Source organism: Mesoplodon bidens (assembly GCF_964165515.1).
Source record: "Mesoplodon bidens genome assembly, chromosome: 4".
In the NCBI taxonomy this organism is placed as follows: Eukaryota; Metazoa; Chordata; class Mammalia; order Artiodactyla; family Ziphiidae; genus Mesoplodon; species Mesoplodon bidens.
This window is the reverse complement of record NC_138160.1, coordinates 33,309,506-33,324,290: the sequence shown is the minus strand read 5'-3', so window position 1 is coordinate 33,324,290 and position 14,785 is coordinate 33,309,506. Positions and strand designations below refer to the sequence as shown.

The 14,785-nt window shown below is 40.6% G+C and overlaps 1 protein-coding gene across 1 annotated transcript in view; it reads left to right on the top strand.

The window, feature by feature from the left end:
* The window catches only part of FYB1 (FYN binding protein 1), a 171,033-nt gene that overhangs the window by 65,348 nt on the left and 90,900 nt on the right, over positions 1-14,785 (top strand). Inside the window, exon 2 of the mRNA XM_081233888.1 lies at positions 8,606-9,761. Within this exon, the coding sequence (XP_081090014.1) occupies positions 8,633-9,761 (1,129 nt within the window). The 5' untranslated portion in view covers positions 8,606-8,632. The remainder of the gene's footprint in view (positions 1-8,605; positions 9,762-14,785) is intronic.

Here is a 14,785-nt window from a genome sequence, read left to right as displayed (position 1 = left end):
TATGCAGGCTAAGTGAATAATATCATAAGAAAATATAAGATAAATTTGCTATAAAAACTATATAAAATGGAATAACAAAAACACATGGCGTCAAGACTGTTTGTTGTTCTATATTATCTACATCCTATCGCTATTCCATTAGCATCAAGAAGTCAAAAACTTACAGCAGAACAAATTTCAGAAACACATAGAAAGTCATAGGTAATTTCCTCATCCATTAATGGTTAAGCCATCAGAGACCATGCCAAAGTCAAAACTATTATTTGTGGGGCTTCCCTGGTGGCGCAGTGGTTGAGAGTCCGCCTGCCGATGCAGGGGACGCGGGTTCGTGCCCCGGTCCGGGAAGATCCCACATGCCGCAGAGCGGCTGGGCCCGTGAGCCATGGACGCTGAGCCTGCGCGTCCGGAGCCTGTGCTCCACAATGGGAGAGGCCACAAGAGTGAGCGGCCCGTGAACCGCAAAAAAAAAAAAAAAAAAAAAAAAAACCCAAAAACCTGTATTTGTGTAGGAGCTATTTGGTCGGATGACCAGGAAGAGGTTTGAAGGTTCTAATTTGTAGAATGATGGTGATTTTCAAGCCTGTGTTTAAAGACAAAGCGTACCCAAAAGCCTAACTGATCAATATACCTGGAGAGTTCAAGGTGCCACAGCATTTGGGAGGTGGGTCTTTACTGGTTAAGCTTTACCAGTAAAGCTTTACCGGCTTTAAGTTGCTGTGTGACCTGGCTTCCTCTACTTCAATTCACCCTAGAAGAGAGAACCCAGTAGGAACCAGGAAAGAGTGCAGAGCAGCAGGTGCCTGAGATCCCAGAAGAGGGAATGATGATACACAGTGACATCTGCAGAGGTTTTCTGCTAAGATGCCCAGGACAGCCTCCTGAGGAAAAAATGCCACACTGACCTGCATCAAGGGAAGCCACGCACACACACCTCCCGGAGAGACCCCACTCATACCAGGTGTTTTCTTCCTACGATATTTCACCTCACAACACGAGGCTGGGGTGGTCTGCAGTTCCCTCTCCACTTTCATAAGTCACTGACAAAAATGTAAGGGGTTGTCAGATTTGGGGCTGCCACGACTTCTCCCACTGCCCATTCCTCCTCCCTATGCTTTGCCCAGCCTGCAGCAGCCCGCTCCCACCCCAAGAACTCAACTTGTGGTGAGAAGCACGTTCCCACATCCTGTTGAAGAGGGGCCTGACGCTCCCTTCAGTATCAGAGGCTCAGCCAACTGGAATCTATCACAGCCCATTCACCATGAAGTAAACATTCCGTTAAGCAAGGAGCTCTCAAGAATAGATTCATGACTGGGTTCAATGCTCCTTAAGAGGCTAAGGAAACCTTTTTTCCTACTTTCATCTGTGTGATCAGTCATGAAGAAATTCAAGTAAATTCAGCCTGTCAGCCATATGTTTAATAGTGATTATGGAAAGAAATGTGCAGGCATTATGGGAGTGCTTATTTGGGTAGGGGGTGGCAGAGGGAGGTTTTTGAGGAAGAAAAGAAAACCAGGTCCCTGCTTTTACATCTCCTTAAGAAAACAGAGAACACACATTAAATACATAAATTATGATTCATTAAGTACCTAAATATTTAGACAGTGTTAACAGGGATGAAAAAAAAGTTACTGCAGTTTCAGTGTCTAGAGTGGAGCTTGCCATCTACTATCTTGTGAAGCATTGTCATAAGTACTGTATTTTCAACCATTAACTCTATCTTGACAACCAAAAATAATTAAAATAGTTTTATTATATAATTTCTAACAATAGAAGTTCTAAGAAAATTTACTTTCGGACTAAAATAATCCCCCCCCAAAAAAATCCCTTTTCCAAGTTTACTGGGTATAGCAGATCAAGTCACTTTGAAGAGAAAAGACAACTTATCACTGTGTGTGTGTGTGTGTGTGTGTGTGTGTGTGTGTGTGTGTGTTGGGAAGTGGAGGAGGGCTTGGTTTGGTCATGAGGAATATATCTGTTGTTTTATTTTCTTTAATCTAGGCAATATAAATTCATGATGCTAAATATTACTATTGCTCTATGAAAATTTGAACTGCTTGAGTCTATTTCAAATTTTCACCAGCCTGCTTCCTACCTCAAGGATGGTAAATTTATCTGGCTTAACAGAAGAACTATCTTTTCTGTCTTTTTGCTATACCTCTGGTCAATCCTGGGCTGAGTGGATCCTAAATTTGAATAACATGAGCCATCATCTCAGCAGAAGCTGTGTTCTCCCGTGCAGCATGCCACCCTCACCTGCCTTCTTTCCTCTTCCACCCGTGCTGAGCAGGACTAGGGCAGGCTTCCTGGAACATTTTCCCACTACATATGCATCTCCTTGCACCCTGATGCCACCAATGCTGCTCTACCTGGGGTTCTGTTCTGGACAGTGGTGGCAGTGGTAGGAACTAATTTTGTTCCATGAGAAGCACTAGCAATTCAGACCAAATAAATCATGAGTATTGACATGTTATCTCAACATAGCAATAAAAAAAAAAAAGAAAACCTACAAATGGTAAAATTGATCAATGATGAAAGAAAGAAAGAACAAGGAGAGTCAGAGAGATAGAGGGAGAAAGAGACCAGTTTGGATAAACTATTGTTATTTACCAACTCCCTCATGATTAAAAGCATTAGATGCAATCAAGTGAAATCATTTTCTTCTCTTATTCCTTGGGCTCTATTTAGGAAAGAATAACAGCATCCATAAGAGTGGTTCATTCTCCTCATGCTTTAATTACAAAAGAGACACTAACACATATTAAGGAGGTAAAATTAGGCTCAAAGTTATTTTAAATTCATTAGTTACCCGCGATTCATGGGTGTTTTATTTCTTTTGTGCTTTACAAATGAAACTTTACAAAGATGAGACTTTCAAAGACAAGGAATTTTGAAAACAATCTAGTGATAGTCTTTTGTATTATTAGTTTCTCTACAGTTACTTGTAGGTTTTAGAGTGTATTACATTATAAAAATTAAAAGCAGAATTTCTGGTAAGATGTTTCCAGTTATTCAGGAGCAAGAGGATTAGTTCAGGGATTCTCAATCTCAGCACTATTTTGACTGATAATTCTTAGTTTCGGGGTCTGTCCTGGGCATTGTAAGATGTTTAGCAGCAGCCCTGGCCTCTATTCACTAGTTGTCAAGAGCACTTTCTCAGTCGGCCATTTCAATCAAAGATGTCTCCAGACATTGCCAAAATTGCCCCAATTTGAGAACCGCTGGATTAACCTAATGCTCAGGATATATTTAAAACCAAACAAAATCCAGTTACCAATGTTATTAATTTTCCATATGAAAATATGTAGATGAACTAGCTGCAAAAGAAAACATTTTCTTGATGTGCAGTTTCTTGATGTCTCTCCTAAATGCCATCTCAGCCTTTGTTTAAGTATGTACTTGATTTATTGCCTTTATGTAAGTTGCTGAAAGCAAAAAAGATTCTCTGGAATCTGGAGTTGTGAACTAGAAGTACAGAGGATATAGCTAAAGCATTTTTGCATCTTCCCAGGGACTGTGAAAAGCATGTTAAGTTTATGTTAGTGAAGATATATAATTCTGAGGAAGGGGAAAACATGGGGGCTAAAGGAAATTCATTTCTGTCAACAGCTTCTCTACAATTACACCTGTATAATTATAGAGCAATGCACAGGAGTAGTTTTGGCCAAACATTGTTCAGACGTTCTCTGACTTAAAATGGTTCGATTTAGGATTTTTCAACGTTATAATGATGCAATATGCATCTACGAAAAACCGAAATTTGAATTTTGATCTTTTCCCAGGCTAGCAATATGTGGTACAATACTCTCTCGTGATGCTCACAGCTTCCAGTCAGCTGCGCAATCATGAGAGTAAACAACCCATATACTTGCAGCCATTCCATACACATACAACCATCCTGCTTTACTTTCAGTACAGTATTCAATAAATTACCTGAGGTATTCAACACTTTATTATAAAATAGGCTTTTTGTTAGATGATTTTGCCCAACTATAGGCTAATGTAAGTATTCTAAGCACGTTTAAAGTAGGCTGGGCTAAGCTATGATGCTTGGTAGGTGAGGTGTATTAAATGCATTTTCTATTTAGGATATTTTCAACTTACAATGGGTTTATCTGGATGTAACTATCATAAGTGGAGAAAGATCTGCACAAACTCATTAACAGCTGGAATTAATAACAATTTGTTTCAAATAAATTTGGAAAATAAATTTCAAGTAAATTTCAAGATAAAATGTTTGTTTTACTTAAATATCTTAAACTCTGAGATCTCCTAGATTGTGAAATGCCTCTTCTTAAGAATAAACAGAAGCCCGATCTTTAAATCATTAAAAGTTAAAGAGTTCCTGCAAATTAATGTAAGAGGTTAGTAAGGGACAAACTGGATGTAAATTATGTGAGAACTCTCTGTACTATCTTCTGAATTCTTCTGTAAATCTAAAACTGTTGTAAAAAATAAATAAATTAAGTCTATTTTTAAGAGATGGTGCAAATAATATGCACTGATATGGATCCAATTATCAAGGGGAAAAAAGGAGAATTAATATTGAAAATATTTAACAGCTGGAATTGTACAGGCACCAAGCAATCAGAGTGGCTGCTGACCACACATCCAGCTGAGCTGGTGTGTAGCAACTTAGTATCAGTTCAGGAAAAAAGCAAGGTGCCAAGGAGGGGTTTCCATTTGTGCAAAAGGCGGGGACAGAAAGGATGTGCGTGTGTGTTTATTTTTATATATTTGTATATGCACAGTTAGAAATATACATAACAAACTGATAACAGTGGTTGACTGACCCTAGAGAGGAACTGGGTAAGTTCACCATGTAATTTATTGTTTAAAGTAGGTCAATTTTGAGAGTGAAAGGGAGCATTATTAATAATTATTCCAGAACAATAGGCATGAACTTGTACTGTACTGATAAGTCAGTATTTAAGATCCCCATAGAACTGGGGCATGAGGGCTTGGAGGGTCAGGGTTTAGAGCAGGCTTACTTTTCCCTTTTTCATGAAATACATTGCTCTTACCCTCTTTTAAACTTTTTTAGAATAAAAAGAGCCCTAGAAAGTGGAATGAAATGAGAGAATGTCAAAAAAAATTTAATCATTTTTGCCTTTCTATCATTATCATAAAGAAAGAAATCTAGCTATTAAGATTAAGGGCGAACCTGGGTGTTGAAAATTTTATCTGATAAACTTATTAAGAGTTGTAACAACTAAAAACCTCTAAAGCTAAGCAGTCAGTATAAGAGATTAAATAGTTGTAGAGTTCAGGCTATTGATTTACGAGACATATTAGTAAGTTCAGATGCTGTTACTGTTTCTTCAATGTGTCCCACATAGGAACCTGTGGCTCTTTCTTTCCCTGTCTTTCAACATACAGTTGAAAGTTTCAGAGTGGGGGAAACCAAACTCAAACATCATAAATTCTATAATGTTATCCAGCAGTATGTTTGTTTCAGTCATATTAATTTAAAATTAAGACGTAACATTAATGATTGTAACTTCAGAATTTGGTCACCTGGAGAAATGATGTTATGTGACTAGTGAATTCAAAAAAAAAATCATGATGGCGGACAATCCTTGGATGTATATTACATGCAATTCTTGATCTAAGAACTTTACATGCATTAACTCATTTAATCCTAATTAAAAAACAAAACCCGGTGACAAATAGGTACTCATTATTCTCATTTTATAGGTAAAGAAAACTGAGTTTCAGAGAGGTTAAGTAATTTGCTTGATCACACAGCTAGTGAGTAGCAAAGTTAAGGCTGGAAAACAAGTCAATGATTTCAGAGACGTAGCTATTAACCATGATACTGCACTGCCTCCTGGTTTTGAGTTGGCATCTGGGACTTAAATTCCAAATCAACCACTTCCATATTTTCTGAACTAAAACCAGGGTGTGCAGTTTGACAATGTGTTAGTGTGTCTCATGGATTTCCCCCCATGAAATCCAGGTTGTGAAGTTGCTGTGACTAAATAGGATATCACTTAAATCCTTTAGTTTCTGTTTTGTCACCAATGCAGTGAGAGAGGTAGAATAGATAATTTCTAAGTCTTCACTTTCTTTTTTTTTTTACATCTTTATTGGAGTATAATTGCTTTACAATGGTGTGTTTCTGCTTTATAACAAAGTGAATCAGTTATACATTTCACTTTCTTTATAAAAATAGGAAACCCTCCCAGGTTCCAGGCATTCTTTAAAGTGCCTTACAGATATTGATTTCTTTTAAAGCCCTGTGACACGACTCTTTATTCCCTTAATAGAGGTGAGCAAACTGAGGCCCAGGGAGCTTATATACCTCACATTACAGTAAATAGCTGGTCAGACTCAAAACCTGGCTCCCTAGTCTATGCTCTTAACCACTTTACTCTCTAGCCTCTTATTCTGGACTAAATTGTAGATCTAGAATATAAATTACAAAATATGGAGTGAATCTAGAATAAAAGATTCTTCCCTAGAGACAGACTTTCTTCCAGGTGGGGAGCAAATTTTTGTATTGATTTTTTTTTTACGCATCTTGTGTTAAGGTTTAAAATCCTTTGCACCTATGATCTCCCAGGAGGCACAGGGTAGGATCCGTCTTCACCTGTTCCCTCTGCCAGCACCCAAACTCTCCCTGGTTCTGCTGCCTTCCTGCCTATTACCTCTGGGGATTACTTGAAGATTTGAGAACATCATGGGGATAAAAAAAATGGTCAAGGGAGGCAAGGTAGAAAACAAGATATTTTTAGCAACTTGGATACAGGGTAGTAAATTAAAGAAGCAAAACCAAGCTGGAAATTGCTCCTTTCACCTCATTTTCGCCTCCTGCCTAGGTTGCTTATCCCAGTCCTGAAAGACTATAGTTTGGCATGGAGAGAAACTCTTGCTGAAGGGACCATTTCTTTTAAAATCACCATTCACAGTATTCATCTCAGTGCCAAGCTGAACAATTTCCCAAATATATTAGAATCCCGAGGGTTCTATACAAAGGGGAATGAGACAGTTTCTGGACTTTGGAGCCCGAGACAGACCTGAGTCTGCATCCCTGTCCTCACAGTTCCTGGCTGTGAGCCCTTGAATATGCTACTTAACGTTTCTAATAATAATAGTTTCCTTACATTGAGCCCAGGCTGAGGGCCAGGCAGGCACTTTACAAATTCTATCTCTAACACACGTGACAATCCTGGCAGATATGCTCTATTATCCCCATTGTACAGATTGTGCAACTGAGGCCCTGCTAATCAACTAGGATTCCAACCAAGTTCCCATGCTCTTACATGATGTCTTCCTGCAGTTTCAACCTCAATCCTCTTTCCTGTGACATGGAGTTAAATAATGCCATCATCCAAAAGAATGAGATGAAGCGACATAGATAACCTGCCTGGCTCAGAATCAAGCACATGTGTTTACGTGCTCAACGGTGGTTCTTATTATTAGGAAAGGAAGTAATACAGGGGCCTGTAGCAGGGCCTGCTGTGCTACATGAGTCAAGAGGAGGGAGTAATTCTTCCCAGCCAGACAGGATCTGGTTTTGTGGTATCTGAGTGGGGCCTTGAGAGAAGAAATACGCTTGGCGATGACAGGTGGGGATAGGGAGTAAGAAAACGTTTTCTAGGTGAATTTTAAAGCAAAAAATGGAAACTGTTGTGGCTACCTGTGATTTTTTTTTTCTAAGCCTCAGATTTTCAAATATTCCTAAAAGAACTAGAAAGGTTCAACTCCTGGCTTTTGAGAGAAAAAGCAAACCCACCATGAATTCTTACAGGTTACATGGGATTATAGTCAGAGAAAGGTGGCTGCCCGCCCTCTTTACTAGGTAATACCCTAATTCTAGACCAGGGGGACAGAGACTGGAGAAACCAGCATCTGGAAATGAGATTTTCCAGGCTGTCCCTGCTCTTTCCTTGTCACCTTCCCTGTGTGCTCCAGACTATGCCTCTTAGAAATGAGCGCAGTCTGCCTGCTAGTCTGGTTCCAGTTGAATCATTTACACTAAATATGTATCAATAAGTAGAAAAACTCATTTTATTGCTTATGTATAAAAATGAGTGGGTTTTTCTGCCACATCTCCCTGTTAGCAAACAGATGGACCTTAAATATAGGTGGGAACAAGAACAGGCTTGCAAACACAGAAATGTCAAACGTGGCTATGCCGTGTAAAGCATGCAACCCAGATTTACAGAAGAGCTTGCTTTCATTTTTTAAATGCAGTTTCTATTTAAGAGACTCAGCTATAAAATATGGAAGAGGTCATTTGTTAGTCACTTTCATAGTTTTTCAAGTTTACCAAAACACATAAATACCAAGTTCAGAGTAAATCCAACAAGAGAGAGAACCAGTGAGAGGAAAGAGGAAAATATAAGCTGTGACTTAACAACAACAACAAAAAGCAAGTCAGTCTAAGACAACCAAAAAAAAAAGTCTAAGTATCATAGCCCTCCCCCTTCAAGAAATTCTCACAACTTATTTTGCCATAGAGGAAGATACATGTTACAATAGATCACGAACCAATCAGCGGCGCTGCAGGCCTCAAACCAGGAAACCCTTTGAGGTGTAGTACTTTAAATTGTGCAAGTGAGACTTTGGGCTCTCAGTGAGTTTTTGTTCCCTGTGCTTGCAGGATGGGAAAGCAAATGTGAAGTCTCTCATGGAGAAGTTTAACACAGGGGGCAACCCCATGGAGGAGGTCTCGGTCAGCAGCAGGCCCTTCAAGGTCCCGGGCCAAAACTCTCCTTTGGGAGTACAGGCCAAAAAGAACTTATTCAACAACCAAGGAAATGCCAGCCCTCCTGCAGGACTGAGCAGTGTGCCCAAGTTTGGGTCCCCAAAGCCCCCTCTGGGGGTGAAACCTTCTTCTGAGGAAAAGCCTGACAAGGAGCCCAAACCTCCATTTCTAAAGCCGACTGGAGTGGGTCCCAGGTTTGGACCCCAGGCTAACTCGGCCACCAGAGACCCCGAGGTGAAACCGGGATTTCTGAAACCTGTAGGCCCCAAGGCCATCAACTTGCACAAAGAAGATTCCAAACCTGCGGTTCCCCGGCCTCCTGGGAATAAGCCTTCACCTCACAGTGTAAACCAAGACCGTGACTTTAAGCCACCAGGCCCCAAGCCGGGGTCAAATCATCCAGCCCAGGAAAATGAACCGAAGCAAGTCTTCCCAAAGCTGGCTGGGGCTAAAGGCAAGTTTATGTCAGCCTCACAAGATCATGACCCCAAGCCGCTCTTCCCCAAACCCGTCTTCGGCCAGAAGCCATCCCTGAATAAAGATGACCCCCAGGAAGACGAAAGCCCCACCAAGACTGTGGCTCAACAGAGAGGCCCACCAGCCGCCCTGGGAGCCAAGGCCACATCGGGGCCTTTGAAACCAGCCAGGGACAATATAGAGAATAAAGAGCGTGGAGGCGAGACGTCCAGTTTTCCTTTTCCTGGAGTCGTTCTGAAACCTGCTGCAAGCAGAGGGGCCCCAGGCCTCTCCAAAAATGCTGAAGAAAGAAGAGAAGATAGGAAGGTAGATGCTGCTAAGAACGTCTTCCTGAGCCAAATGAATCCGGAAGAGCCGGCCTCTGGGGCCGCTCCTGCCAAGTTCCTGAAGACACCTTCGAAGCGGACAATGGCAGGGCCCTGGGGCTCAAGTCAAGAAAAGGAGGACCAGAATTCAGCCACCCCCAAGCGGAAACCCCTGCCCTCCTTGTTTACCCTGGGCCCCCCTCCACAAAAACCCAGCAGACCGCCGCACGTTGACCTGACGAAATTCCGGAAAGCCGCTTGTGGAAGCAGTGAGTTCTTTTCTCATTTGCTATTGCACATGTTTTTATCCCAGCAGAGGGTGTTCTAGCTTCCAGGGAAAAATGTGTAACAAGGAACGATGCCGTCACCGGTACTCCTGTGTGTATGGCGACTTTTGTTTGGCATTTTTTTCCTCTGGTGTGAAATCCTTAGTTTTAGGTCAGCATTCTGTGAGGAAGTGCCTTGGGGGGCTGATTTGGGGGCGTGGGGAGAAATACATCCATTTGATTGCCAAGTGGTTTTGCTTAATGATAACCATTTCTTTTACTTCCTTTGTTGGGTTTCATTTCTGTTGAATGAGACTGAGGTGTGTTCCCTCTACTACCACAAAGGAGTTAGAAGGTGAGCAAACCTCTAAGACAGTGGTGGATGCCCAGGGGACATTTGACTGTCACGGCTGGAGGGTGCTACTGGCGTCTAGCGGGTAGAGGCCAGGGATGCTGCTAAACATCCTACAATGCACAGAGCAGCCCCTCCCAACAAAGAATTATCCAGTCCAAAATGTCAATGGTACAGAGGTTGAGAAACCTTTTTCCAAATGACTTTAAATGTCCACAAATTTATCATAGGTCTCCTAAGCCCGATATTCAAATAAGAGATGCACAGGACTCTTGTGAAATGGCACTTACTGTTTTATATTTCACCTGTTTTCTATTGCTCCATCAGCATAAATTTTTCTGAACATTTCTGATTCATAAAGTAGTACATAACTAAGATAATAAGCCAGACCAAGGGATACATTATTTTCCTCCTGGGTAAATAGTTTAATTTTCTACCAGAGATGTTACCACCATACTATGGCACATGCTAAAAGTTGATCCTGAATGACTTGGTAAAGATTTGTAATCCTCATAGTAATGAAAGAAGCTCACTTATGCTTGAAATGATTAATATTTTAGGCAAATAATATACAACCATTGTTTATAGTGAGAAAGGAAAAAGGATACTTACGAGTGACCACACCACAACTATATATATTTTTTACTTATGAAAGTGTGATCTAATTAAAGCAGTTCTGGGTAGAAAGGTAGTTCATTTTTATTTCGGCTCTGTAGAAGCATCTCACAACATGTCATCTTCCTGAGACCAATATTCTCGGTGTCAACCAACATGTTAGGAATCAAATCCCCCATTAATCGGTCTCGTAGAAAGCAAGTTTGGAATGACCCCGTGATCACCTGTCTTCTAGAAAGAGTTAGCCTGTTACACTTATTGTATCCTCATATGTCACCTTCTTGTTTTAATACCGGGCCATAACTGAGAAATGTTGTTTTTCTGAAACCTTCTAAAAAAACCCTTTCTTAATTCCCTGTCATAGTTCTCTGCCTCAGGTAAAAAATTAACTATCATAACCTCCATTTTATGGCTCTGAGTTCATGCCAAGGAAACTGTCCTGATGTGAAGCGGAAATCCTTGAGAGTTTTCTTCCACGTCTTCCATCTTTATTTACACTCCACTACCTGGTTTGAGTGGTAGTACCCAGATGGCTGCTGTTGTGCTATTGCAATGCCAGCGAAGTTCTCTTTTGGCTCTGCAGTCCTGGCAAGGTCAGCCTTGAGCTGATTTTCAGTACAGTATAGCTCCAAGAGACCCAGGCAAAACTGCTTAGGAAGCCAAGTTGATCCTTGCCCTCTCTCTCCTCCTCCTTGCAACCCTGTCCCCATCCTGACATGCCTCCCCACTGCTCATGTGCCCCATGACATAGTTTAGATTCTAAATCCTCTCATCCATGTACCCTACCTCCACCCTCTGATCCCCCGATATATATTATGCTTCAAAGTGGACCCTGTTCCCTCTTCATCCACCTCTTCCACAAATCAAAACTCAATCTTCTTAATCTGGTTGGTGTCAGGATAAAGCAATCTGATTCATAACTTTAAATTCTGAGTAACACCCCTTTACAGCATTCACTTTTTTTTTTAAAGCATTTAAATTTTTAACTTATTTTTTAAATAGAAATTTACATCTGGCTCAAAAATGATATAGAGTAAAAGGTACTTTAGTCCGTCTCCACCATTTCCTGGGTCTTCTCAGCCTCTGCTCCACAGAAACCACTCTTCTTAATTTGTATGTCTGTCCAAAGTTTCTTTGTGTTTACACAAGCAAATATAAATATAGATATTAATCTCCTTGCTTTTTCCTCAATAAGTAAAATACTATATACAATGCTTTGATCCTTCCTTTTTAAAAATGAAAATAAAATTCCTGTCTATCTTTCCACATTTTAATAAGAGATTATTGAATATTCTTTAGAGCTGCATGATATTCAGGTAAATGGATGACTCACCTAATTGATTTAGCAATTTCTATTGTTTCCAAACTTTTGCTCTTCCAAACAATGCTACAGAAAATAACCTTGTATATGTGTCACAAAATGAGCATTTACTTTCTGAACACAGAGGATTTCTTAATAGTCAGGTCTGCTGACTCCTAATCCTACCATCGCTATTTTTCCTAAACCATACTGAGTAATTTAGTACTCCATTTAGAAAGGTTAAAAAAAATACCAGAATTTGAAAGTGTATAATAGTATTCAAATTAACTGAAGCTTCACCTAGTAACTCTGTAGGTTTTCAAAACTCTAGAACTTTTTTCTTAGGCTTCTACATGGTTCCTTCCTTTCCAGGTTCACATCTAATTCCTTAAACCTCTTCCCCAGATCTACCTTCCATCTTTTATCATCTCTGTCCAATATATTAGCCATTAAGGGTGCTTATCATTTATTGAAGACTTGTTACATATTAGATACATGTTACCCCTGTTTATTCCTCCCAAGAAACCAATGAAATGGGAATTCAATGAGGAAATTAAAGCTCAGAGAGGTTAGGTGACTTGCCCAAGGCCATAATATGACTAGGCAAAGACAGGGCTGGTCCTCCTGTCTCTCTGATTTCAGAGCCTGTGTCCCCCCTTGCCACCCTCCTTGCTATGGTCCCTCTCTTGAAACATAGGATATTATGAGATAAAAAGTAAAGCATAAGTGAAACCCAAAGAATCTTCATTCTTCTCCCTTTCTCTGTCCTTTGGCTAAAACACGTCATTTTTTGTTTTACTATAAATACCACTATAAGCTCCATGTAAACAGAGACCAGTCTGTTTAACATTATTTATTTGGAGCATAGAAATAATATATTCTTGTTCGTTGCTCAGATTTGTCCTCCCACCAAAATCATTTAATCAGAATTTAGTATTCATACTCTTTATACCTTAGCAATTACTTTGAAAATGATTTGCTTTTCTGTCTAGATTCCCAAAGAAATCTCTGTCTTTAAGATTTAAAAACAGCCAAGATGTATCTGTGTCAATCATTTTATCACCAGTATTTTCTGAGATGATATTCCTCTTAGCTCTCAGAGATTTTCTGTTCCATGTATAAGGAGGGCCCACCACTTCTTTTCATCTGGCTGATGGATGACAAACGCATCTACTCACTCTAATCCAGTGTGATAAATTTGTCTTCCCTTCAGAGCTGTGATTTGAGTTCTGAGTATTGCTTTTAATCCCCTCATTTGTAAAATGAAGGTTAGCTGTGCTGGTCTTGAGGGCAGTCCTTGATGGGGACCTGAATGCTGTTCCATTTTCTGACATCTCGTTCAGAGCCCTGTACCAGGACAAGGCCAACCATGGCAGCTCATTCCCCCTTTGTCTCTGGGAAGATCCTGTTGTGGTATGTAGGGCTTTCATGCTATAGGCTTTGCCTTGACCTTCCCCAGGCTGTTCACCACCTCTGAGTCCACTTCTCCAACCTGGCATGTATTAGGAAGAATCCACAGGTCTTCCTAGGATCACTGTCTGCTCCCCGTATTGCTTCTTAGCCTGGGGAACAAGTGGGAAGCTTCGCTTGCCTCCTGTGGTACCAGACTCTTCTGTTTCTTCCCTTAGCCACTAATTTTTGAAGTTCATTTAATGCAGTTATTTTCCTTTGCCTGTGCCATGGCTCCCAGTGAGTTCGGGATAATGTTTATCTTGCCTTATTTTGTTTTTCCTATTTTATTTGGGAATTGGAGGAGGGACATCCTGTAAGCCCCTCCCTCATTATTTAATACCAACTAAATATTTCAGTTATAATCCAGGAGTCAGCAGTATTTCCAAAGGGACCATAGGTTCACCCCTTCACAAGGCAGGCAGCAAGATGGCAGAGAGGAAACTCATGTGTCTTTGAGTGCCCACTGAGAGCTGTGTTTCGTATCCTCTGGACTGTGCTCACTGGTCATGGACACTTGGATGACTGCTCCCTATCCCCTCCCCAAGTTTCCTATTCTGAGGAGTCTTCAGGACACAATCAAGAAGGGGCTAGGGGGAGATCCAGCTACCCCATGCGGGCTTCACTCAGTCTGTTGATAGCATCTGACCTCCACTAACCTGCAAATCCCTGAGAGCAGTCATATTTTAAGCCTTTAACAGCCAATCAGTTGATACTTGGACTAAGAGAGAATTCAAATACTGACTAGGCAGATGAGCCAGGAAAAGGAAAGGACCACTGAACTGACCCCTGCGGAAGGCAGATTCCCCCTCTTCAGGGCCACTGTCACCACTGAAAATTCCCCTCAGCATACTGAGGTTCCTGGTTTCTTGCTGGGCGCTCAGTTGGGCCATCAAAATTCTTTCTTAACGGCCTGGGCACCAGCTAGTCTTTTAATATTAATTTTGACATGATAAACCACACTTATTATTTAATTTACAGGAAAAAGTTTCCTTACAGTGATATTCACCAGGCCTGTAAGACAGACTATTGTTTTCTTAACTATGAGAAGAGAAATTTCTGTAAACCCCATTTGGAGCAACATGCCATGATTTACCCTGATGTAATAATAACTCTTCCTGTGATCAAGAGGCTAGAAGTCGGTATATTTTTCAGCCACTTACAAAGGAAAATTTGGAAATATTGCCCAACCAACTGGCATTATATCAACGTTTGTAACATGCGCTAGATCAAAGAAGCTATGACCACTTGTAATATAAAGGCATATTTTGTTTTACAGTGGCTAACTTACCCTTAATGTATAAAATGCAT